The 27,483-nt window shown below is 35.5% G+C and overlaps 2 protein-coding genes across 7 annotated transcripts in view; one reads left to right on the forward strand and one right to left on the reverse strand.

Moving 5' to 3' along the window:
* The window catches only part of LOC141450929 (elongation factor-like GTPase 1), a 276,104-nt gene that overhangs the window by 182,215 nt on the left and 66,406 nt on the right, over positions 1-27,483 (forward strand). The window lies entirely within an intron of this gene.
* Positions 173-27,483, reverse strand: part of aos (protein argos) — a 38,215-nt gene continuing 10,904 nt past the window's right edge. The window contains exons 2-4 of the mRNA XM_074121863.1: positions 4,570-4,743; positions 3,951-4,160; positions 173-2,974 (exon numbers count right to left, since the gene is read on the reverse strand). Coding sequence (XP_073977964.1) covers positions 2,768-2,974; positions 3,951-4,160; positions 4,570-4,743 — 591 coding nt within the window. The 3' untranslated portion in view covers positions 173-2,767. The remainder of the gene's footprint in view (positions 2,975-3,950; positions 4,161-4,569; positions 4,744-27,483) is intronic.

The following is a 27,483-nucleotide window of genomic DNA, read 5'->3' on the forward strand; positions in this document are numbered from 1 at the left end:
TTGTTACCAAATTGTTACAATACCAGTTAGTATTAATAATACAAATTTTTTTTATTTTGTTTTTTGGCCACAGAAATGACTTTAGTCAACTGTGACCATTTCAAGTGTCAATTCATCTGTTTCAAGACACACTCTTTAGCTGGGTTATAGTTCGTTATTATTAGCTATTCAGAAAGCTTCTAAAAAAGAGAAAAATTAATGAAAATCAGATCATCCTCTGCAGGAACTGTATATTGTACTAAAAGATTGGGTAAAAGTCTTTTTTATGTTTTTTTTAGCCAAACACTTATAAATACATACATATAATATACCTTCATTTCAAATGAAGTTGCTTCAAGTCGCGCATTAAATAAAGTTATTAATAATATAAAAAGAATAATACAGCTATTTACACGGTGATCATTGTTTGTTTTATGTATAAATACGTACTTATACACATAAATCTTAACTAGTCATAATATTTAATTATTATTATTGCAAATAATTAAACGTATTGATCAGGTACCTTATTAAAAATTATGTAATTAATAATTTGTTAACAATTATTATGTATATATATTTTGTACATCATTCAAAGATATTTACTTGTAAGACATCTAAGTAGGAAAACATGTTCTATTTAATTGTTAAATGTTTTCTTATTTGCAATTTTCTTGATCCTTATACCTTTATGGAATCATTTAAAATGTTATAATTGAATGGAAGAAATGTTTTGCAAGGCTTTTAATGACTTTTCTTTTAAGCTAAATATAATCGAAAATTAATAATCGACAAGGGTGGTATAACAAACAAATAGTTCTGCTGATTATTTTTGCAGATAAATCCCTGCCAAAAAAAAATAAAAAATGAAAGAATGGATTTAGCCATTATTTTGGAATCTTAAGATCCAAGTGGGTTCTCAATTCTCAGGGGAACATTTCTTATAATGTTCATGGACATCAGGAAACATAATTAATGTTCACCCGGCGACCCTCAGGAATGCAACTTTTACATTTTGCTTTACTCCTCTGTAAAGATGGTTATTGGATGTATAAAAATTGGGAATGGTATAGATCTTGAATTTTTTCCACAGAAGTATGCTTTTTCCAAAGGATCTCTTTGTTTTATGAAATATTTGAAACATTTACAATTTGTTTACCGTTTAATTTGCCATAATTTTATTCTGAAGCTGGACAAAAGTGCCATGATAATTAAGGTAGATATTGCTTCCTTATATCATGACACTCATTACTTGAAGGGACAAATATTTAGGCTACCTATTATTTCCGAAAAGGCACCAGCACACTTGGTTTTGAATTTGATTATTTAATTTTAAGAACATAAATAGGTTATGTGCAACTAATTAACATAGTAGAAACTAATTATGCAGAATAATGCACCTTTTAATATAAGCCTGATTATTACAATTGTTTTAGATAACTGTAATCTTGCGGTTAAATTACCGTAAAGATTTTATTTTTATTTCTGCATAAATATAACAGCTCTCAAATATTTCAAATTTCATGTAACTAATTCTTGAATTTCTGAAATTTAATCATTTATATTAAATACTTCCTTATTCATTAACAATTCATAATGATCCTCTATGCACTACGTGCTCAAGTTGCTAAGCAAACTTAGTTTAATTACAAATATTCTCTTTAAGTTTAGAGCTCAATGATGCAATATGAAATGCATTTACAAACAATATGTCTAGCTTACAAAAATTAACATGGAATGTTTTTATATTCAGTGTGTCAAAGAATTTTTAAAGCCCATTCTTTAAAAAGAAATACAATTGAATAACGATGATAAATTATTTGGTTTGATTTTTTGATCAAATAAATCTCGGTTTCTATATACAATACTTGTTAGAGCGATTTAATAATGATTCGGAATGTCTATTTCAATTCACTTTGAGGAATGCCACTAAAGTAAGGGTCGAAGATATTTTTTTTATCGGAATATCATCAAAATGACTCTATTTTTACATCCTTTTAGATTTTGGGAGTAAATAGAAGTGGACGATTACTTAGTTTATTCATGAAAGTTGTAAAGCGATAATATCAGAGGTTAACAAAATGAAAAGCAAAGTACTCTGATTACTAAGCGAGAAAGATGAAAGATGAGCTAGTAAACTCCTGCTGTTAGCTCACCTATCCACTAGTTTCAATGGCTGACTGTTGGAGAACGTCTGCTGCCTTTAATTAACGACTTCAAGCTCACTAAAACTTCTTTGAGAAGGTCTAAAGTATGAAGTTAAATAAGTGATACGATACTATTGACCATAGCAATCGATGTATCAAAAAAAAAAAAGAAGTAAATTGTGACGTGGTGCATTATCGAGCCGAACTGTTTTCATTCCGATTTTGTGGCCGAAAGTAACGAATTCTGGTCATCAAACGCTTTAAAAACGTTTGAATAATACTCATCAGTAATTATTTATATAATTGGAACAAATTCTTTGTTGTTATTGTTTGTAATATCAAAGAAAACGTCTGACTTGAAAATTACTTGACACACCCGGTGTATTTAGAAGAGTAAAAACGACACATGCCTTTTTTACTTTCTCTTAATATTAAATGAAAATGGTTCTTCTTAAATAATATTAATAATTACAGTAGTTACAATATTAAAGTTGTCCACCATTATTCATGCACATTCTAAACACAAGTAGACTACACAAAAATATATTTATATACAAAATAGACTATTCACTGTACATAGGTTTCATTTTTATACTTTTTGTAAGAATGATTTAGATATAAATATTTCAAGGTCCAATAAATCATTCAATACAGTAGCCACTATAAGTTCTAATATTCTCTTCCACATAACTCTTACCTTGTAGAACACCAGCGTTAGTATGATGTCTTGGACAATGATGTCCACGTGGACATTGGCACAATGTGTTTGTGTTCACTTCGTCTAGTAGTTCAACTCTTTTGCGAACGGTGAACAGTCGACAAGGCTCTTTACGTTGGCATCTTAACCGCTGTAAAATAAAAATTTAATTGAATTAAATAAAATAATATTATTTATTATATAGCTGTTCATTATTTTTGGTGGCTGATTCATAGTTTCAATAGGATGAAAAAATAACTGACAGTTTTCAGTCGTGATACATATATTCTGCCGAGCTTTCGACCTAGGGACTAGGTCATCTTCAGGGCTAGTTTACAAAGTAATATTTTTACATTACAGGGTCCATGAACAGACAAGACAGAAGACACACCAACCCTGTAATGTAAAAATATTACTTTGTAAACTAGCCCTGAAGATGACCTAGTCTCTAGGTCGAAAGCTCGGCAGAATAAATGTATCACGACTGAAATGGCAATTATTTTTTCATCCTATTATTTATTGTAATTTTGGAATTAAATCGAAATTATATGTTCAGTTATATCTAGAAATTCTAGTTAAAAGAAATCTATCGAGAAACACGCCCATTTGACTTTCACTAATGTTTTGCTGTTGGAAAGTTTTCTTCAAGATAGGTATTTTTACTAAAGCTTTAATTCACTAAATTATGAATCAAAGTTTATTTTTATTTTACTATCTCTCGCTCCAAAAGTGAAAAAGTAAAGTAATGCATATTTTTTGAGGCGTGCTTTACGTCCAAACTACCAAATTATGTGTCGTAGACGGTGGCGACTAGCAAAAACATACTTTGCTATTAATTTCTCCTACAGCTTCACATTTATCGCTTCTTTCTAACACATAAAATGTCCAAATGTGTCCTTGATTGATTTTTCTTGGTACCATGTTTAACATGTACGAAGGCCACCATGATTTGGATTGTGCTTACCCATTTTGGACAAAATCCATGGAACTATTTCCCAGAAAAATCTCAATAAAATGATTCTAAAAAATCCATTTTGTTTGATGTAAATATCATGTTCTGAAAATGTTAATTTTTTTTTTTTGGATTACAGATTTTATAAAAATTATTTATCGAAACAAATACTTACACTTTGCGGTGAACATGCGAACGAATAATGGTAGCCTAGTTCTCCGCGATCTGTTTGATAGGCTTGCCTTTTGATTAAGTAGGCAATCGCTCCCTTAGGGCAATGGCAGTGTACCGTTTGACTGGTCACATTATCTGCCCCACTGGTCAGCGTCCAAGTTATATCCCGGAAATACCTACATCTTGATAATTTTTTAACTGGTTCACATAACTGAAAACGTAAAAAATTGAGTATACATTAGGATTTTGTATATATTCTAAGTTTAATTATCGCATATAAATAAATAATTAGTCAACATTTTTTAAAAGAAAGGAATTTGATAAATAAGTAACACTGAATGTTCACGTCGGCATGATCGACTTTGACCTTCTCTCAGAAGAGAAATTTTATTTCTGCTGCCAAATTGATCTCAGAAGGTTTTCACTTTTTGCTTCAGAATATTTACCAATAAAAAATTATTAGTATTTTGGAAACAGGGAAAGTCAGATAATATGAGACATATCTCCCATGGATTAAATTTGGATTCTTCAAAATTAAAGAAAATCACAATACTATGAAGCCATTTTTTATTATAATACTACCATGATATTAGCCAGTAATATTTTTTTATACTTCTTACCTTAAATAGTCTAGTTTTGTCGATTATAGTGTGGCCATCATTGGCTGTTAAAAGACCTGGACATTTCTGCTGCCTAGGACAGCGACATTGCCTTTCTAGCCAGGGTGAATCGTATAGATCTACTTTACTGCAAACCGACCACGGTTCACATTCTGGTAATTCTTTTTCAGAATCCTGTAAAAAGAAATTACAAACAAAAAAATGAGATGAATATTGTAATTATAATTAATTATGTTAATTGCAATAAGAGAATTTTTTTTTTCAATCTTGACTAAAGTAATTTACATTAAATAAAGAATCTAGACGTATTTTCCAGGCATTTTTGTTGAAGATTCCTTGTGAAATTTGTCAAGAACTTTTTTTAAAGGCATCTTTAAGATATCCATTTCTTAATCTTCACTGGTTTAAGGAATTAGGACATTTACCATATTAGATTTGTTTTGATACAGCATCATAAGGTGGAAATCCTTGACAACAAGGTCGTATGCTAAATGTGTGATTCGCTCTAAGTAGAGGAAACGTTAGGCAAGGGTGAAATGCCAAGGAAATTGATTCTCCTCCTTCTCTCACATTCTATCCCCAGCCACTTCGAACACAGAGCAACGGTTTCATTCAAATGATTACTTGAGAAGGCCTTGGATTTATTTTTAAGATCTTAGGGAGGCTGAATGTGCGCTTCTTTCAAATTTTTGTATTTGTAACTAACATGGACGACGAGTATTTTGCGAGTATTTCAATTTGTTTTTTTCTGGAATGACATGCACTTCCTCTTTGTAATGGTTCTTTCTTCCTGTGTAAGGTATTTTGCAATCTAACTTACCATAAAAGTATTTCCTTCTAACCTGTCACATACTTTTATATATTTACATCCTCCTTAATTACATAATTCCTCGTTTTAAAACTAAAATATTTTGTGCTGAGTTAACTTCAATTTTTGAACTACTTTTGCAAAAGCGTACTTCTATTATAAATGCAAGTCACGCCTTTGATTATTATTTTTTTAAAAATATATTTCATTAATTTTACTCAATATTATTTAGTATTTATTCTCCTAATAGCATCCATTTGTAATGTTTTAATTGTTTAAAATGACTTTCCTTTTTCTTTCAGTTTGTAACAATGGCAATTGAGCTTAGCAAATCAGCCATTTAAATTCTTCTTTCGAAGCTTCTTTAGTATTTTGAATAGTTACAGAGTTATCCCGTTGTTTTTTTTATGAACTCAAAGAGTTTTGTGTAAATGCTGCCATCATCAGATGCAAGAAGAGTGTTTAGATTGGCTGGTAAAGGACATCCAGTCGCTATCACAGCTCTCCACAATCGTTCTCTTCCTTTAGTATTGTTAGCACATTCCAGAATTAGATGGTTGGCGTCTGCTATTATTAGTCCAGAAGTACAGGAACACTTGTGAGATGTTTCCACACCAATACTGGGCTAGATGGTGCGGCGAATAATTGTGATCCTCATTCCAATGACTGTGCTAACAAACTTCGTATTGTTGTTTTTATATCTGGAAAACCAAGGTCTTTTGGGGACCACTAGATTGTATGGCTGGGTAAAATTGGGCCTTTTCTCGCCTTTGACAATTCGTATATCCGCTGCCATTCCGGTATAGCACTCCGCTTTTACATAATTTTTAATATCGGAGACTAAATTGAGAATGGAGATGTTTTTTTGTAAGGAGATTCCCATCCTTGGCTTTACGATCCACGATTCCATTTCCTCTCAGACCTGTTCGGTCCTTAATCCAGATTAAATGTGCCGATTTGCTTTTTCTTAGAATACTATTTAATAATTGGAAAGTTCTTAAGATTAACGCGTGTGCATTATTTCAAGTTTGTTAATATCAGACTCGAATTAACTGAAAAACAGCCGTAAGTCACCGTGTTCCGTAACATGCAAACGATCTCTCTATCTAGTTAGCAGCGTTGCCACAACACTAAATCCACACACACACACAAATTCGACGATGGGAATGGCTACCAAAAATCGTTGAACAAATCGACCACAATTCAGGGTACCAATTGCGGGATGGGCTTTTGTAGCTAAAAATTAACGAAACAACGAAACAATCGATGGTAGTGTTGTAGGTAGGTTTTGATTTTAGTTTAGTTTAATATATTAGAAAAACACAAATCAGCCATCGTGCGCCTAAACCGCCTAATTTTCTCTGTACCTTTTACCGGCCCCCTGCAGTCATCCAGCGCCCACAAGGGGGCGTTATCGCCAACTTAGAGAAAGACTTCCGTAAACAAAGTGATTAAGATACAGATACTACACAACCAAGGGCTATCTTTCTTTGGCAGATAGCTTCGGCAAAGGAAATAAACCCTTTTAATCCTAAGTCCTCCATTGTTTCCGGGGGGGTTTGGCCGACAACTCTACCCTGCAAAACCTTAGTACGTACGTTTCAAAAACCCTCCATGGGCTGCAATGCCAGGAAAGAAGAAGAACAACAACAAGATCTACTAGTGACCTATTTTTCCCTTTTTTTCACTACAGCTATTTAGACGGCTTTTCTGTAGAAGTGTTATTTGGGTTTCCTTTTATCCTTTTTAAAAAAACACTTTGGTTGATGATTGTTCTACAGCTCACCCAACAGAGTTGTACCACTTGATTAAATATTTACTAAAATTCTTAGTTTACGATGACTCAGATTCCACAAAGAAATTTTTTTTTCACTTACATCCATGAGTATTGAAATAAGAGTAACTCCTGTGAGTGGTTCAAGCAATTTTTAGAAGTATTTGGGGGGGGGGGAGAATACGTGTGTTTATGATAAAGGAAATCTTTCAACATTTCCTTCATTCATTTTAATATTAATCATCACATACGTACACCTATAAATTTGTTTTTTTTTTTTAATGATGTATCTACTGTTATTTTTAGTTCCATTTATCTCTGTCAAGGCCAGGTAATAAGTTAGGGTCGTCAATGCACAATATTGTTCGTAAAAAGTTGTATATATACGTCCAAACTACTATATAATTATCAATCATTTTTGCTGACAATATCAACAGTGAACATAATATATTAAAGGAACAAAAAAAAATTTTGAGTTAAGAATGTTGAACATCTTCGACTGCTTTTGATTTTTTGTTTCTACCAAGACTCGAACTTCGTATTTTACTCAAAATTCGAATATTTCTCGAAGAGGATTCTGGTTTTTCGTCTCCTTCTGGTTGAATGTGTTTTGTTGAATAATTAATTGAATTCCAAGCATTTTGTTTTGTTTTTCTAATATATTTAATCTGTTTGTTCGCAGGTAAGTCCACTGTTTTATGATGATGATGATTTTTATGAGGTGCGTATACTTTCAGTTTATTTTTCACTCTCTCTAACATCTGCTTAAGAGAGGCATTGGGATATTTGTTAACAGCAAATTCAGCTTTTTATTTATTTTGTTTGCATTCAGTCTTTTTGTTTTACCTCACAAAATGGCAAAGTAATAAGGAGTTTTAGATAATATTCTATGAGATTTTGGCCATAAAACCAAAGCCATTGTGAACACAATGGGTGTATGGTGACCTCCACTAGTTAGGGTATCTCTTCCAGTTCTGTCTATTTTACTAGACTGAGAAGTCAGGTAAGAGGCTGCTGGGCAAAGTATAAACGGTTAGGATTCTACTTCTTCCCAAATAGCTGAACTCTGAGCTATAACGTAACTCTTCAGGGCGTCTTCCTGACAGAACCTGCACAAGCTAGCCTCTGCAATTAATTCCATGATATGATTATCCAAATGGCCACCCGATATTGTAAATAACTGCATTACGTTTATACAAGTCTGATGAACTTCCCAGTCTATTTCTGGTCTGAGGTTTCTTTCCACCAACACTTGTAATGCCACAAAAAGAAAGAGGTTCCCTGAGTACTGAAGACAGTATCAGTTTCTTGATCATTATCAACTTTTAATACGGATTCAGCGCATGAGATAGCAGTTTTTTCTGCTTCTACATCATATTCATCTCCCCTATCCTCAAAGAGCACGGGCCATACTCTTGCTTCAGACTGTGAGGAAAGTGTTGTATTTCTTGTATAAACCGGATATGCTTAAGGGACCTTAGACCAGCACCATTCCTGGACTCTATATCCAAGAAGAGAAAGACCTTATTCTGCTCAATAATTTCTCTTTCGAATTTCTTAAGCCCAAAACTAGCCTTAATAGAAGTTGACAACCGGTAGTCTTCATTCCGACAATAAGCCGATTCTGAACTAATAATAATAATAATAATAATAATAAGGGAAGGGATTAGCTATGAGGTTAGCATACTGGACTCCCACGCGGAGGTCCCGGGTTTGAATCCAGCAGCTGACCCTTAGATTTTCTCTTCCTAGGAGCTTCTTACAGCTCACTGTCCGGTGATGGACAGTGTTGACTGTAACGAGAGAACACTGTCCGGAGGCCGGCAGTGCACTGAAAAAAGCTCCGGGCGCCAATAACCTTAGATGTTGACGCACCTTAATTAAAAAAAAAAAAATAATAATAATAAAGTAAGTTTACATTGTATCAACTTCTTAGTTTTTAAACTCAATTTTTCAGTTTTTTATTGACAATTACGGAAGCTCCTATTGCAATAATGTCAAATTTTCAATTTTTCACCAGAAATGTTAATTTTGAGGTCCTCTTAGTCCTCAAAAAAAGTATATTTTTATAAAATGATCTCTTTGCGAGTGTTTGGCCAGCATATCTAAAAAAGAAACGATTAATTCCAGCAATTTAAAACTTAATAGCTAGTTCAGGTGACACCATGTGATACAATAAATTTCTAAACGAAGATAGCTAACTGGAGGTGCCATTTAAATGAATTATTTTTTTATATCTTTGAAAATGTTTCTCGAAAACGGTTTCTATTTATTTTCTTTAAATGAACAAGTAGTTTTATGATGTATTTTCTAAGGAAATTTTGAATTTTTCTTTCGAGCCTTGGAAGGTAGTTGGGTTTTACTCTGAAAATCCCAATTTAGTGTCATGTATGTACGATACTCATTTGCTTACTCCCTGGGCTATCACAGCCCATGAAGGGCCTGAACCTCAGCCACCACAGTTTTCCAACCTTCAAGGTCCCTCGGAGCCGTTCCCCAACCTTGCAGGCCGACTGCCTCCTCAATCTTAGTATTCTCCCACCAGGATGACCATACAATACTCTTTTTAGGACCCTTATATCCTCCATTTGGTGTATGTGTTCCAACCATCGCAGTCTTTCTGCTTTTATGCAAGACACAATATCAGACTCCCCAAATAGTACAGCCACTTCCTGGTTCTTCCTGATTCTGAAGCGTTCCTCTATGCTCATAGGTCCAAATATTCTTCTTAATATTTTCCTTTCTCTGCTCGTGCCAAAACCTACGTTTCTGAGCCATAGGAGACAACCGGCTTCAGCACACTGCCTAAAGAAGTCGTATTTTTGGCTGCTCTTGACACATTTTTTACTTTCTAAACACCGCTTGGAGAGCCCCATAAGCAACACTATTTCCAGCAGCCAGTCGTCCAGAAATATCTTTTTTTTTTTTTTTTTTTTTTTTTTTTTTTTTTTTTTTGAGGCACTTAACTGCTATGGTCATTATGCCTTAAGAACATCCACTATATATAGTTATTAAACTGTCCACCCTTACCACAATATGTAACAAACTCGACTAGATAATTTTATAAATACCATAAAAACAAAACAAATAAATACTATAATACAAATATATAACAATCTCTAAAAAATAATGTTATAAATACTATATACAAAACAAGACAAACAAAAATATAGAGTAAATAAATACTATAAAATAAATATTAAATATAAAATATAAAATATGTAATAAATAATCTCTACGAAATAATGTAATAAATGTTAATATCTAAAATAAAACAGATAACTAGATAATTTTTTTTTTTTTTTTAAGTGAAGATTGTCTAAATGAGGTTGAACAAAGAGGCGGCTTTTAGGTAAGCCAGGACATTGCTCACTACTGAGTGGTCATCGCCTAGTGCCTCTATGACCGTTGGTGGTATTTTATGAAGTTTTCTGTGGCGCTTATATCTTGAACACGAGACCAGGATATGATCTACCGTTAGCAAGGTATTACATGTTTCACAGAGAGGCGGCAGTTGACGACACATTAAATAGCCATGCGTGAGGCGGCTATGACCAATCCTAAGACGAGCCACGACCACCTCCTCCCGTCTGTTGTCCCGTATTGAACTATCCCAGGAGCGGACACTTTCCTTTATTAGCCTCAACTTATTGTCGCTCACGTCTCTCCACTCATCCTGCCATACCTGCCAGCACTTTCTGGCACATTCGGTAACCACAGCTGATGTGCAGCATCTTTCAACAGTTGGAGGCATTACGGTGGCTAGTTTGGCCAACCTGTCCGCCTCTACATTTCCAGTGATACCAGAATGTCCAGGTACCCACATAAATATCACCTCCGTGCCGCTTAATTTCAAGGTGTACAGCATGGTGTGTATGTCCTGTATAATAGATTCCTCTGAGTATAGGTCTCTTAGACTATCCATGGAACTTTTAGAGTCTGTACAGACGACTATTCTGCCCGAAATGCCATGTATAAGACTTAGGGCCTTGTATAAAGCGTACATTTCTGCCACATATACATTGTTTTCTGCTCGGAGGCTGAACATATACGACGTGTTTCCCATAAATACTCCCGAGCCACAGCCTCTTTCGCTCTTGGAACCATCAGTGTAGATTACTTTCTTTGGTTTCATCCGTGCTAGTAAATACAGGAAATTTTGATTATAAACCACATCAGGTGTTGAATGTTTGGAGTCCGCAAGCAGATTGTATTTGGCAATAATTGGTGGAACCAACCATGGAGGGATTGGGCTGAAGCGCATTTTGAATACAGGTGGAACAACATAATTATAGCCAGCAAGCAGTTCTCTACACCTAATTCCAAATGGTTTGTTTGTACCCACTGAACTGTACCTATAAGCTTGAGGAAATCTAAAAGCTGCTGCAAAACTAGGGATGGTCTGTTTACTTTTCAGTTTCACATAGAAAGATATTCCCAATTTATTGCGCCTGTACGCCAAAGGCATCTCGCTGGCTTCAGCGTACATACTCACAACCGGGGAGCTCTTAAAGGCACCTATAGCCAACCTAATTCCTTGGTTATGGATGCTATCCAATGGTTTGAGTTTCCGCGCACTTGCAGATGAATATACAAAGCAGCAGTAGTCCAACCGTGAGCGGGTAGTGGCGCGATACAGGCGTAGCAGGACCGAACGGTCAGCTCCCCATTTAGTGCTTGCCAATACTTTCAGGAGGTTAATAGATTTTCTGGCTCTGCCACATATTTCACGAATATGTGGTATCCAGGATAGTGTTTTGTCCAGGGTAAGTCCCAAGTAACGTACAGTATTGGCTACGTTAATTGGGGCACCCCTCAGAGACAAGGTTAATGGCGACTGGTGTCTGCGGGATCTAGAGAATACTATACACTTAGTTTTATCGGGAGAAAAACTTAAACCATTATTTATAGACCACGTACTTAAATTGGAAAGAACATTTTGTAATATGGATTCTCCTTTTTTAACATTATTGACGGTAGCATAAACAGTAAGGTCATCGGCATATAATAGATACTTAGCTGGGGGAGGAATGCATTCTGCTATGCAGTTAATTGCAACTTTGAAAAGCAAAACACTTAAGATACTGCCCTGCGGTACTCCATTTTCTTGGCAACAATAGTTTGAGCATTTATTTCCAACTCTTACTTTAAATCGTCTATTGGCAAGAAAATTATTGATAAATTTAAGTATGTGACCTCCGATGCCCCACTGATTTAAAGTTTCTAAAATTTTCCTTCTCCATACTGTATCATAAGCGTTTTTTATGTCAAAAAATATTGCGGTAACCACATTTTTGTTTAAAAAGGCATCATGAATTTCGCGCTCAAGTATTATCAGAGCATCCGCTGTCGATCTGCCCTTACGAAATCCAAATTGGAAGGTAGATAAAAGGTTTTTCTTTTCTATGAAATAGTCCAATCTATTGGTGACCATGCGCTCCATTACTTTACAAAGACAACTAGTAAGGGATATAGGGCGGTAACTAGTCGGAAGGTGTTTGTCTTTACCCTCCTTTAATATTGGGATAACAATCGCGGTTTTCCACTCGTTAGGGAAAGTGTGACTTTCGAAGATTTTGTTGTAAAAGCAGAGGAGTGAATTCTTGGAGGTCAATGACAGATTTCTTATAAAAGCATAAAGGATATTATCCGGACCAGGGGCAGAATCGTTGCATTTTTTTAAAACATGTTCTAATTCCCACATAGAAAAGGGGGTATTCAAATCCTGTCCACTTTCACTTACGTCAAATTGCAGTGGTCTGTTTTCGTGTTGAAGCTTTCTATATAAAAAGGTTGGGTCATAAGCCGAATCCGAAGTATAGTTTGAAAAATGATTTGCTAAACAATCGGCTATGCGTTCTGGGCTGGTAAAATAACAATTATTGCTCACAAGACCTGATATTAATGGGCTTCTATAACACCCTTCAACTTTTCTTATTCTCTGCCAAACATCATTAGCAGAAGAATTCCTCCCTAAGGACGACACAAATTCCCTCCAAGATATTTTTTTTTGTTGTTTAATTACATGCCTCGCAAAGGCGCGTGCTTTTTTATATTCTATAAAGTTTTCTCTACTGTTCCGAGCTTTAAACCTTCTCAGTGATCGGTTGCGATTTCGCAAAGCGTCTCTACATTGATCTGTCCACCATGGGACAGTGACTCTGGGAAGGGAACCTTTTGAAGCCGGAACAGAAACTTGGGCAGCGCTGATCATCCTATTTGTCAGTAACGCGTTTGCGTGGTCAATGTCGGTAGACAGTTCTTCTTGGTTGATCGCTGATAGTAATGCATAATTATTCCAATCAGCCTTCTTCGTCAGCCACCTTGCTGGCCTAAACTGACAGGGAAGTCGGTTAAGGAAATGGAGGTATACAGGAAAATGATCACTTCCATATGTGTCATCTAATACGGACCATTCATATCTAGTGGCAATTGCAGGAGAAGCTATGGAGAGGTCTATGCTACTGAATGTTCCAAAGGAGGAGGATACGTATGTTGGTCGGCCTGTGTTTAAGGTAACTAAGTCATTTTCATCCAAACATTCAAACAAAATCCTTCCTCGTGTATCAGTGTTGTCACCTCCCCAAACTATGTGATGGGCATTGAAGTCACCAACTATCAGCAGCGGTCTCGGAAGTCCTTGCAGGAACCTTTTAAACTGTGTTTCGTCAATCGTCAACGACGGAGGCAGATATATGCAGCAAACTGTTATTTGGTTGGGAATGGCGATCTTAACTGCGCAAATTTGATAGGGGCTGACTATTGGGGCAGGTTCACAGATGATATCTTCTCTTACCAGTATAGCCACACCCCCACAGGCACGTTGCCCATGAAGATAGTCTTTACGATAAGTTTTGTAATGTTTAATTTGGAGAGATTGATCAGGTCGTAAATGAGTTTCTTGAAGACAGATGAGAGCTGGTGATTTTCTATGAATTAAAATTCTGAGATCTTCCTGATGAATTTGAAAACCATTGATATTCCACTGAATAATACTCATGTTGTATTCTCTTTATCAATTGATTCACCTAATCGTTTTCTTGAATTTTGTTTTTCCCCTGGTGGAGTCCTCCATTTTTGAACTACCTCCTTTTCCTTTTTGGCTAGTATCTAACATCTTAGAACCTTTCCTTGGCTGACCAGTGGAGGAGGTTGATGTAGACGATGTAGCCGATAAGGGTCGTCGTAGAGATTGCCTAGTAATTCTAGAAGTTTCATCTAGCATATGACTCGTACTAGGGATTGCAGCGTATAAAGGTGGTTTTGAAGGAATGGATAGCTCCATCTGTTTAGATGAATCTTCTTTAAATGTCACTTCGCGTGACGGATTTTGGGTACTACACGTAGGGGTTGAAAGAACCTCAGGTTTTGTAGGGGGGAGAGTTAAACCTAAACTATTAGGTGACACTTCTTTAAACGGCATTTCACGCGACGGGATTTCTTTGTTTCCCCGATTCAGCTGTTCCATTATTCCCACGAATACAGTTTCCATCTTCGCTATACGTTCGGTTAGTAAGGCGATTGCGTTTAAAAGTTCTTTATTGGTTGATCCTGCACTAGTATCAGAAAGGGTTGAGGGAATAGTAGATGAAGCTAGTGTAGGCGCGGCCGCTGTTGCGGGAGCAACAGTTTCAGCGTAAGTTTGATGGGTTGTAGGGGGAGGTGAGATTCGTCGAGACGCCTCCCTGAATGACAAATTCTGAATAGTCATCAATTCTTGTATTTTGACCGCTTTTTTGTATACATTACAGGATGTTGAGAGGGAAGGATGAAGTCCCTGGCAATTAATACATTTTGGAGGGGAGGTGCATTCACCGTCGTGCATTATTTCAGAACAGATTTTACAAAGTGGTAGACTGGCACATCGCGAAGAGTAATGGCCTATCTTCCAACAGTTAAAACATCTCTTGGGATTCGGGATGTAGGGACGAACTCGTACTGAATTAAACCCGAAGTTAACTCTTTCTGGGAGGTTAGGGACATTAAAAGTGAGGATAAGAGCTGGAGACGGTTTAGAGGGTCCATTTTTCCTAGAATTTAATCTTTGGACACTAATTACATTTTGGGATGATAAGGCGTCCAGGATAGTAGTTTCATCACTGTTTATAAGTGGGTACCAAGATACTATACCCTTGCAGGTATTGAATTGTCGGTGAGGTTCGACATCAATTCTATAATCTCCTAAATATGTTAACTTTTCAATTACTACAGATTCTTCTTTAGACTTCGTCTTTATTTGTATACTTCCGTTTCTTAATATATTTCCCTTTATACCAGGTACTATATCATTCAAACTTTGATACAGTTTTATGGGACATACTTGGTTAAACAATATATTCGTGTTAGTGCTTTTAATGACAAAAACTTTATCAAAATCTTTATATTTATAAAAATTTAATGAACTGCCTGATGAGGAAGGTAACTGAGGAAAAGGATTTCTTTGGGGAAAAGAAGGGAGAGGGTTACAGGGGTAAGAGGAAGAAGTGGGAAGCAAGGTAGCCCTACAAGGGGCGGCGCCTTGGGTCCGAGACCCCCCGCCGACACCCAGGGAAGACGATCGCATATTTCCCACGCAGGCCTCAGTCTCCACGACCTGCGCGCCGAGTGGCAAAATCGGGTCGCCCGCCGTCTCATACTTATTTATTTCCAAATCCATATTTGTTAAAGTGGTAATAAGAGGCGATGCCTAACTCCTAGGGAAGGTAACCCTAGGGTGTGTACTGTATATGACTTAGTATAAGAATGAGTGAATGTTAGTGTAGTGTACTGTGTTTGTGTTGTCTGTGTGTGCACGTAGTTAGTATGAGCTAGATATCCGTTAAGGGCGCTACTCCTCAATCTGCCTTACGTGGAGGCAGCACCTTCGGTCCCTAAGTGTTCCGTGTAAGTGGAGAAGGTGTCAGTGTAAATGTTCGAATGTAAGAAATATCTTCTGTTACATCGTTTTTTAGAGGTTAAAACTGCACCCAAATATTTGAAATCTCTTACTCCTTCAAAGATATATTTTCCTACCCGTAGGTTCCGAAATATCCTTCTCTTCCTTGTCACAACCATAGATTTGGTTTTTTGGTAGTTAACCTACAATCTAAACTCTTTGGCCGCTGCCTCCATTTCTAAGAATGTCGCCTTTAGAGCTCTGCTTAAGATCCTGATCTATGGACGATATGTAACCGAAATTTCAAAATTGTTGAAGGTTTTATTCACTGAACAGATTTTTTTTGTACGTTGTAATGATTTTTTTTCGGAAATGGTATTTTTAAGTGGACGTGTACAATATTGAAATTAACTACTTTTTAGTTCAAATTTAATAGTTTTAATTACTTTATTTAACAAAAAATGTAAAACTAAGTGATCTGTGGTTAAAGAAAGTGATGTGTGTGAATTTTTCACGTAATTTTTTATGAAGACTTTTTCTTTTGAAAGATAAGGGAAAGCCAAGACAACTTTTTAGGAGTTTTAAACCATTTTTTTTTGTCCCATTTTAATCCTTTTTTAAAGTTTTCTTTTATTTATGAATACTTTACCTAGAAATGGAAGCTTAGACTAGAGGGAGGAAGCTAGGGTAAAAAGCTAAAAGGTTGTAAAGATAGAGGTGTTCCGGGAGTGTGTTAATGTGTGTGAGTAAGAGGAACAGGACCGTGTGCAAGTTGGCTGTGAAGAGGATCAGAAAAAATAAAATAAAAGAGACAGATAGGGAGGATCAATTGCAGAGTGTAGGAGCTGTCACGTCTAACAAGGTCTCGTCCTTTGTGTTGTGGCTTTAAGATCCCTGAGCATGTGTGAGCATGTCACTGACAGTGTTATTCGGCCCTGTGTAGTGGTGCCAGGCTGTAAAAGAAGTAGAAGACTAGTGAGATGAAAGTAATGTAAAGAGTGAGAGAGAGGATTCAGTGTCCTGGAGAGGGGGGCCAATTTATGAAGAGGCCGGACACGTGGCTCCCAGGCACACAGAACTCCTCTTCATCTTGGTGTATATAGAATGACCCGAGACAAGGAACTCTTCGCCTTGCTACAATCCTTCCTGGAACTACTTACTCTCGATCTGCCAGAACTGTGACTGCAGAAATAAAACTAACCATCTATAGTCTAGTTTTTTTTTTCTCTCTCTCTTCCTTTTTAAAATTGCTTCCCTTTTCTCATCCTTCTGTTGTTTTCATTAGCTTTATAAAGTCTTTGATAATTTTACTTACAAATTCAACTGCCAATCAATTCTCACCACTTCAGCCAATTAAAAGCTCGTGTTACAGCCACAAATTCCCTTCTAATCATAAGTAATTCTCATCGCTTTAGAAGGAAGGTTCATAACCATACTTTAGGGAGGGGAAGTTTGGCATTAGCTTTCGCCATTCAGCCAGCATCGTCTAGGTGCTTATCACTGGGATATCACTCACTCTCCATTCTTACTTATAAATACATACGCTTCACACATTCATCCCTCTACTATACACAACTATTTACATATACTACAACTAATGGATAGATCAGTACTCTATATTCCTGCCATCCTTATAGCTTAACCGAAATTAAAATCACGTAATCCTTCTCTAATCATTTTCTACCATTCATTCTAATCGGCTATAATTTTTAAATACATTCATATTTCATTGCTAGCTCTGCAATAGACTTAAACACGTAGATTTTGGTGGAGAATATTATGTCTTCTTAGCGAAATGGTGCATCTAAATACCTGTATATGTCGTCAAACATTCGTTTCCCCTTTCTACCCCTAACGTGGACATATATATCATTATTATATGTTTGAAACCATACTTACTAGAAGTCTAATTTCAGGGCACAATTAATTTGCGGAATATTGCCTATTTCAGCCTTTATCTTTTATTTTTGGCCAAGCTTTCGATCTAGTGTTCCTTTTCAGGACTTACGCTGTTGACAATTAATGTTGGTGTATCTTCTATCCTGTCTGTTCATGACTGCAATTGACAATATTCTTTCTTCCTTCTAGATAATTTAACATACCACACTCTCTTAAGTTAAGAGTTACTGTCAAATTTCTGTAGTTTGTAGATAGTCTGGAAACCTATGAGTTATCTTTTCTCCATCGATTTTTGGCACCAAAATTCCCACGACTTTTATCAATCAAGATTTGGACGAAGCTTTGTTAAGTACATGAATTTTTGCTACACAAAACAAAAATACTTGTGTAACTTTTAATTTAATGAAACTAGCCTCCAATCATCAAAGAAATCAATCTCTTCAGTCTTAAGTTCTCCACACTATCGTTAACGTTCAATTTTAAGTTTCAAATCTATCCACACAGATTTGGAAATTCCCATTGTAAGTCCAGGTTGCTCGAAATCACTTTAAAAACTTTCATCAGAACTTACAAATCCTCTTGTACGTCATTTATCATCACATCATATTCCAGATCATCCTCCTAGGCCACCTTTTTGAGACGTGGGTCAAATTTTGTTCATTTTTTTTTTTTTTAGTACTTGCTCTTGGGTCACTTATGCCCTTTTGCACAAGAGTTAAGTTTAAAAATTTTAAACTGAATATTTTCAAAACTAAACATCTTTAAAATTCACTTGTCTTAAACGGGTAAAACAGGACGAAACAAGTGCTATGGAAGTCTCTTTCTACAAACATAGCTGAACAAAACCTTACAAAAGTGTGTTTTATCTGAAGAAAAATCTAAATATGGTTATTTGCTTTGGGTTGTCGATTTTTTTAACAAACAAAATATGAGTAAAATTATACATTTTATTTGATATTTTGTAAACACTTTTGCTTTATTTCAAATACTATAAAAGCATTTGTCGTCATTTGCGTTTTAGAACTGTAATGATCAAACTAAAGGTTATAGATAGCATTTAAATTGCTTCTTTTGTGTCAATGCGTGATTGAAAAAAAATACAGAAATAGAATATAAATTATCCACACAATTAGAAAATCTAAATCAACCCGCGTAAAAAAAAACAAATGGTTGCCTAGCAATTGTGGGTCAGTGAAAAAGCTTGCGCGGGTCAGTGTCTGACCCGCGGGTCATAGGTTCGCCATCACTGCGGTAGAGGATAGAGGAGTTTTAGTCTTAATTTCCATATAATAAGTAGAGGAGTTCACGTAAGTCTTGTGTCAATTACAATTTACAAATCTACATATTTAATGTATCGTCTATCCTTCTCCTATTGCACTCCTTTGTTGTTCAAAGTTCTAGTCAAGTGAATTCAACAGAGAGTTTAAATTGTTGCCTACGTCTTTTGTATATCTCTAACTAATTTCTATTTGTGAAGTAAATCTTTAAATTTGTTTAATGTTGTTAGTGCGTTTTCTACTACTATGGATTGTTACCATGTGTCTTGAGGTAATGAAGAGGTTATCGTCAGCGTAAGTTGCATAAAGTTTCTCTGATAAGTTTTCATTTTGCCTCGCATTTTACTTTTACTTCAGATGTTCTGTCCTGTAAAAAATGAACATACTATCTTTTAGTTGAAGTACTGTAGCTGTTATTCGGTTTTACTAACTTTATCATGTTGTTAAAAATTAAATATGACTAATTTGACAAATTTTTTTGCCATTCATCCAATTAATATCTTGCCATTAGCGAGCTACACGAAGTGCAAACAATACCATTTGGTTTAATATCGCTTGTATCGCTTTAATTCAATTATTTTGATTAATAATTTTTGCTTACAAATAATAATACAACATTTAAATAAATGAGCCCTAATCTTATGTAGAAATTAGTAATTTTTAGATCGTTAATAAGTGTTATTAGCTGGATGATTGTGTGGGCAGCTAAAACATAAGTTTGCGACAAGGACAATCATAAATTAAATGTAAAGACGTGGGTGCTGTGGCCGTAGAGAATATCTTACATTTATTGGGATATTATTATCCTATATTTGTACCTATAATTGGTTGATTTGATAACCTATATTTCTTTAAACAAAGCTCTAACAAGACTTAGCCTTAATCGAGAGTAATTATGGAGTAAACTTCATAATTTTTTATTTATTTATTTGGATGTGACAATCTGTAAACTAAAAAAAGAATCTGTGAGAACAATTACAGGACATTTTCTTGTCTCAGATTTATAATTCACAATTTTCATTCTAATCATATGTAATTCTTATCACTTTAGTAGGTTGGTTTTCACCCAATCTACTAGTAGAAGTACCCGTAATTTAATTTCTAACCATTCCTTTGCAAACTAATGCTTGTTTAAGTTTTTTCTGAACTTGGCACGCAAAAAAGTTATGGCAATTGACATGGGGAACGTTGGTGCTTTATCTTTTAGAACTGATCATCTTATCGATTTTATTGCAAATATTAGATAGAAGAGACAATCGAACAACCATTTTGAATTCCCGAAAAGTAAAATGTTTCTCTTTATGCCACTATTGAAGTCGCTCTTGTATTTTTCTTTAAATTCATTCCTCCTGAGACTTCTTCTTGGTACTTGCTTGGCAGTTTAGTGCTCCGATGCCTTGGATTTCTGCAGACTTTGCTGGACTGCGCGGCCAACCCTAGGGTATTATGTTTGTGTAAGAGACAGAGAGAGAGTTCATTAAATTTGCCACACTATCTTCGTGGGTACTAATCCCGCAGGCGGTTACTGTTACATGCAGTTTCCTGGGTGTTGCAATCCCACGGGTTCCTAGCACAGTATTCCATGCACTTACACGGGTTCTATAGGATCGTAATATATTTACTCTACATTCACGTAAACCAGAAGGTCTCAAACTTATTTCGTGTACCGCCCCATTTTGAGAATCAATTGTCTTCTAGCGCCTCCTAAAACTTTTAACTTTACCACTTCTTAAAAATCACAATCGCAATCATTACTTTAATTTAATTATAGCGAGCCATTTGAGTCTTATCATGTTTCTGGGTTCAAATTTAGATTTTAAATGAGACTGTTCTAATGGGAGCAATCTTTATAAATAATAAGATGAAAATATTAATGCCAGTTTCAGTCATTTCAAAATTTTGAAACACATTCAGTCCATGAACAGACAAGACAGAAGACACACCAACTCTCTAATGATGTAAAACAATATATTGTAAATTAGCCCTGAAGATGACCTAGTCCCTAGGTCGAAAGCTCGGCAGAATAAAGTTTATCGTGTCTGAAACTGGCATTAATTTTTCATCCTATTGAAACTAGGATTCAGTCACCAAAAATAATGAACAATAATTTATAAATAATATTTAGAAAAACGTTTATTCAAAGTAAAGCAAACATTTCAATTAAAATTTTAAAACTAATCTATAATTAGGATGAATCTGATAATTTTTGACAAGTTTGTTAATATCAGGCTCGAATTTACTAAAAAACAGCTGTAAGTCACCGCGTTCAGTAACATGCAAACGATTTCACTTTCTAGTTAACAGGGTTACCATAGCTCTTAATCTACGTTCACTCAATGCTGCCAAAAATTGTTGAACAATCTGCCACAATACAGAGTACAATTGCGGGATTGGCCTTTGTAGCCAAATTTAACGGAACAACGAAATAATCCGTTGGTAGTGTAGTAGGTAGGTTTTGATTTTAGTTTAATATTCGTATTAGAAAAACATAAATCAGCCATTGCTCTCCTAAACCGCCTAATTTTCTCTGTACCCTTTAGCGGCCCCCGGCAGTCTTCCAGCGCCCACGAGAGGACGTTATCGCCCATTTTGAGGAAGTCTGAATTAGACGAATATTGTTTTGGTTTTAATTTGCGGAAGTATCTTTGTTTATTCGTGCGCTTAGAATTCTAGCCTTTTTGGCTCGAGTCGTATTATTCCATAATAATCACTTTTCGCATTAATCAAGCGAATAACTATTCTTTATTGCCAATCATGATCTTTTAATTTCTTCTGCGGACCAATCTATAACTCCTTGATATTCCAGACTGTCATAGCCACCCTGCAGTGCCATTCTCTTGGGGTTGTCTTTAGAAGAACAATAACAGCCATTGGAGAATCATCTTTATTGTTTCAATAAAAAAAATAAGAAGTGGATATTAAAAGCTTTTATAAATATAGTATTTTTTATAACTATGACGTTGTTATTTAATGATATTATTGTAGAAAAGCTATTGTTAGCAATATAATGATTGTTCACACACGAAAGAGTCAGGGAGCCCGAAATGAGGGGACAATAAGTTCACCGCTCTACTGTATAGGGCCCAGGCTCTTTTAAGAACGATAAGCAACAATTGTATTCATAACACTTCTGGCCATTCATTCTTTTTGTAGCTGCTGGATACGTCATCTTCAGTAATCGCAGTTTATTCACATCGCTGACGCAAGCTATCATCATACCAACAATCGTATTTGCATTTCTTGATCTACCAAAACAAAAAAATACTTTGAAAAAATGGTGAAGGTAACTGTGTGTAACTTTTGATATAAATTGAAGATAGTTTTAAGCTCGCTTCAACTTGAGTTACTGACCAGTCGTATTTATTTAGACTCCTTGAAACTGAATCATCGCTGAAAGAACAATTTTGATATTTCGATTAGTTGCCACCAATAACCTTTTTTTGGGGGAAAAAAATAGCCAACCGGAAATATACAACTTCACTGATTCTATTTTTCATTTTTTAGGAATTTTGACGTAATCAGCGCTAATATTTTTTGAAGTTAGTGCGCTCAATGTACGAGGGTCGTTTGAAAAGTCCGTGCAAAGTCAGAGAGATAGCACTACTGGCGCGTATCGAGGTTATGTTTAGTTAGTAGCATCTCTTGGAAGAACACACACCAAGTTTCAGCCAGATCGGTCTATTTCTTTGTGTTTGGCATTCGTTTGAATCGAGGAAGTCGAGTGATTTTCAAAAAATGGACGAAAAAGAATTTCGTGTGTTGATTAAACACTACTTTATGAAAGGCAAAACGCCTCAGGAGACTAAAGAGAAGCTTGATAAACATTATGGTGACTCTGCACCTTCGATTAGAACAGTTTATAAGTGGATTCAAAATTTTCGGAGTGGCCATATGGGCACAAGTGACGCTGAACGTTCTGGACGCCCTGTTGAGGTTACTACTCCAGAAATCATTGATAAAATCCATGATATGGTGATGGATGACAGAAGAGTGAAGGTGCGTGAAATTGCTAGTGCTGTGGGCATCTCGAATGAACGGGTACATAATATTTTGCATCAACATTTGGACATGACAAAGCTATCCGCAAGATGGGTGCCGCGATTGCTCACGCTTGACCAAAAACGAAATCGTGTGAAGTGTTGCAAGGACGGTTTGCAGCTGTTCCAGAAGAATCCGCAGGACTTTAAGCGTCGTTTCGTCACTGTGCATGAAACATGGATACATCACTACACTCCTGAGACCAAAGAACAATCTAAACAATGGGTTACCAAGGGGGAATCTGCGCCAAAAAAGGCGAAGACCGTTCCTTCGGCCGGAAAGATTATGGCGACTGTCTTTTGGGATTCGCAAGGAATAATCCTCATCGACTATCTGGAAAAGGGTAAAACTATTATAGGTGCATATTGTTCATCGTTATTGGACCGTTTGAAAACCGAGCTGCAAGAAAAACGCCCACGATTGGCCCACAAAAAAGTCTTTTTCCATCACGACAACGCACCAGCTCACACCTCAGCAGTTGTGGTCGCAAAATTAATGGAAATAGGGTTCCAACTCGTTTCACATCCCCCCTATTCTCCAGACTTGGCTCCCTCGGACTACTATTTGTTCCCCAATATGAAGAAATGGCTGGCGGGAAAAAGATTTTATTCAAACGAGGAGGTGATTGCAGAAACGAATGGCTATTTTTCAGACTTGGACAAATCCTATTATTCGGAAGGGATCAACAAACTAGAGCAGCGTTGGACGAAGTGTATAAGCCTGAAAGGAGACTATGTTGAAAAATAAAAAAGGTTTACCCCAAAAAATTAAGTAGTTTTTATTTTTGCACGGACTTTTCAAACGACCCTCGTATCATTTGGATCTATAATTTTTATTTCAAAAATTTTCTTCTTTTTTTTTCGCGATTTTTTCTTTATTGAGTTATATCTTCAAAAAGGATTTAACCCGGCGACAACTCAAAATCAAAATTTTGGTACGATTACAATGCCATCTCTTTCCTATTTGAATTAAGGAAACTTATAAATTGGTTACTTGGACATTTTTTGTTTTGTTTTGCGAATTCTTTGATTTGTTACATACAGAGCAGGTGTGTTTTGAGTAATAGTTGTTTTCTTTAGCTGTTCTCTGAATTACAGCAATTTGAAGGACAGCAAATAAATTCAAGGTGTTCCATTTAAATGATCTTTTTTACTTTTATCTGGGACAGTAATTATACTTCTCAATTAATTTAATTGACAGTAATTAAATCAAAATTTATGTATTATTTTTTTGTCATTGGTTATTATTAGTAATGGAATCAAAAATCGTGTTTAAAAATATATTATTTTAAAAAAAGAGAAATTATTAAAAGATATTTTTAAGTTGCAAATAAATTGTTATTTTGCAAAAGAAGAACAATTAGCGCTACTTGACACCCACTGCCGCTTTTTCTAAATATAAACCATCAAACTAGATTTTTATCCTGGCAATTATTTAAATATGAGGAAGTCAAAAGTTGGGTGCATCCCACGTCAAGATTTATTATTTGAAAATGTTATCCATCAATACCCACCTGAACCTGAAATTAGAATTTATAAATCTGTTTTTAAAAAAAACACAGTAGGTTTGTTTATTTTCTGATTTTTTTTGGTTGATTCATATCTCAAGAAATTCTTTTTTATTTCTATTTTTTTTTCACAACTTCTTTCGTCATCTCCGTCTTATTCTTTTGTACTTTTAAATTACTAGTACATTACCTTGTATTTCGTAATTACCTAGTCATACTTCTTCTTCAACTACTTCTCAAGTACTTGATGTACTTTATATGTAGTTGGTTTGTTGTTATACAGAAGGAAGTACGTAATATGTTGCTTGATTATCTAAAGTAGTTGCTGGCTCTTCTTTTTAAAATACTAAACAAAAAATATTTCATCTGTTAATCTGTTCTGTTTGTCTTGAAATAATCTTAATAACGAAGTGTTATTAGAGTGATAAGTAACAATAACGAAGTGTTTTTAGAGTGATAAGTAACAATAACCAAGTGTTTTTAGAGTGGTAAGTAACAATAACCAAGTGTTTTTAGAGTGGTAAGTAACAATAACCAAGTGTTTTTAGAGTGGTAAGTAACAATAACCAAGTGTTTTTAGAGTGATAAGTAACAATAACCAAGTGTTTTTAGAGTGGTAAGTAACAATAACCAAGTGTTTTTAGAGTGGTAAGTAACAATAACCAAGTGTTTTTAGAGTGGTAAGTAACAATAACCAAGTGTTTTTAGAGTGATAAGTAACAATAACCAAGTGTTTTTAGAGTGGTAAGTAACAATAACCAAGTGTTTTTAGAGTGGTAAGTAACAATAACCAAGTGTTTTTAGAGTGGTAAGTAACAATAACCAAGTGTTTTTAGAGTGGTAAGTAACAATAACCAAGTGTTTTTAGAGTGGTAAGTAACAATAACCAAGTGTTTTTAGAGTGATAAGTAACAATAACCAAGTGTTTTTAGAGTGATAAGTAACAATAACCAAGTGTTTTTAGAGTGGTAAGTAACAATAACCAAGTGTTTTTAGAGTGATAAGTAACAATAACCAATTGTTTTTAGAGTGATAAGTAACAATAACCAAGTGTTTTTAGAGTGGTAAGTAACAATAACCAAGTGTTATTACAGTGATTACTAATGACGATATTTGTTTATTTTATTTAACGTTATGGGCTGCGCAAAATCAGACACGAATCCAAACTTAAGCAACATTCTTAAGATGAAGATGGTTAATTACTTTTGGATTCCAGAAAATTGTTCCTCTTTTTTCTCTTACCGTTAGTAAAAAGTATTGCGGCATCGGAAAGTTTCTAAATTGTCACGAAATATGCGTTTTAAGATCTCTTGAGTTATTTTACTTTGTGTTTGGAAAATGATCGCAATATATATACAAAATAAAGTAATGAGACTGATTTTTTTTAAATTTTTTTATTAAAAAAGAATTACAATTCTATATTGTCACCTTCAAAATAACTTCCTTCTGAAGCCACACAGCGCTGGAGACGTTTCTTCCACTCCTCATAGCAGTGCTCGAACTCCGATACTGGAATAGCCTTCAGCTGGTCGGTTACAGCCGTTTGAATGTTTTCGACTGTCCCAAAATTAGTTCCCCCATTTTCTGGAACGTGTCATTACTGGTGACGAGTCTTGGGTGTTTGAGTACGACCCAGAAACCAAGCGCCAGAGCATGGAGTGGCACACTTCAACCTCTCCAAGGCCCAAAAATGCAAGGATGGCGAAGTCGAAGATCAAATGCATGCATTTCGATATCCACGGAAACGTCTACAAAGAGTTTCTACCTTAAGGTCAAACGGTCAATCAACACTTTTACCAAGAGGTTCTTGAAAAACTTCGAAAAAGAGTCATTCGTGTGAGACCAAACATCAAGAACAAGTGGGTGTTGCATGACGATAATGCTCCTTGTCACACAGCAATTTCAATAAACGAGTTTTTGGCCAGTAAAAACATCCCTTTGGCTCCTTAGCCTCCTTATTCGCCTGACTTGAGTCCTTGTGACTTTTTTCTCTTCCCGAAGTTGAAAAATCACCTCAAGGGAACACATTTTGGGACAGACGAAACATTCAAACGGCTGCAACCGACCAGCTGAAGGCTATTCCAGTATCTTTTTGAATTCTATTTGTAATTCTTTTTGAATAAAAAATTATAAAAAAATCAGTCTCATTACTTAATTTACAGCGGATATTACGTCCGTCTATCGATTAGTTGCCGTGGATGGAGGCGATTAGCAAACATATTTTACTTATTAATTCCTTTTATTAAATAAATGAGGTTATTAGCGCCCAGAGCTTTTTTCAGTGCACTGCCGGCCTCCGGACAGTGTTCTCTCGTTACAGACAACACTGTCCATCACCGGACAGTGAGCTGTAAGAAGCTCCTAGGAAGAGAAAATCTAAGGGTCAGCTGCTGGATTTGAACCCGGGACCTCCGCGTGGGAGTCCAGCATGCTAACTTCATAGCTAATCCCTTCCCTAAATGTAGATATTATTAATATTTATTTCTATTATTTATTTATTTTCAAAATATTCCCGTTATTACACTCAAGGCGGGTAAAGAAAAAATTATTTATTACATATATATATATATATATGTATATACCTATATAAATGGCCACTTGGAATGCCAGTGGTGACTTGTATTGACCTTTCCTTCTTAAAGTGTTGCACAAACGAAGCATCTCACTCGTTCTGTTATTCTCTTATTCTCTAAATGAATCGAGAGAGAATTGAGAGACGAGAACTGGTACAACACT

The sequence above is a fragment of the Rhodnius prolixus genome, unplaced genomic scaffold (genome assembly GCF_049639745.1).
Source record: "Rhodnius prolixus isolate KJV_2025 unplaced genomic scaffold, Rpr scaffold_8, whole genome shotgun sequence".
NCBI classification, from domain to species: Eukaryota; Metazoa; Arthropoda; class Insecta; order Hemiptera; family Reduviidae; genus Rhodnius; species Rhodnius prolixus.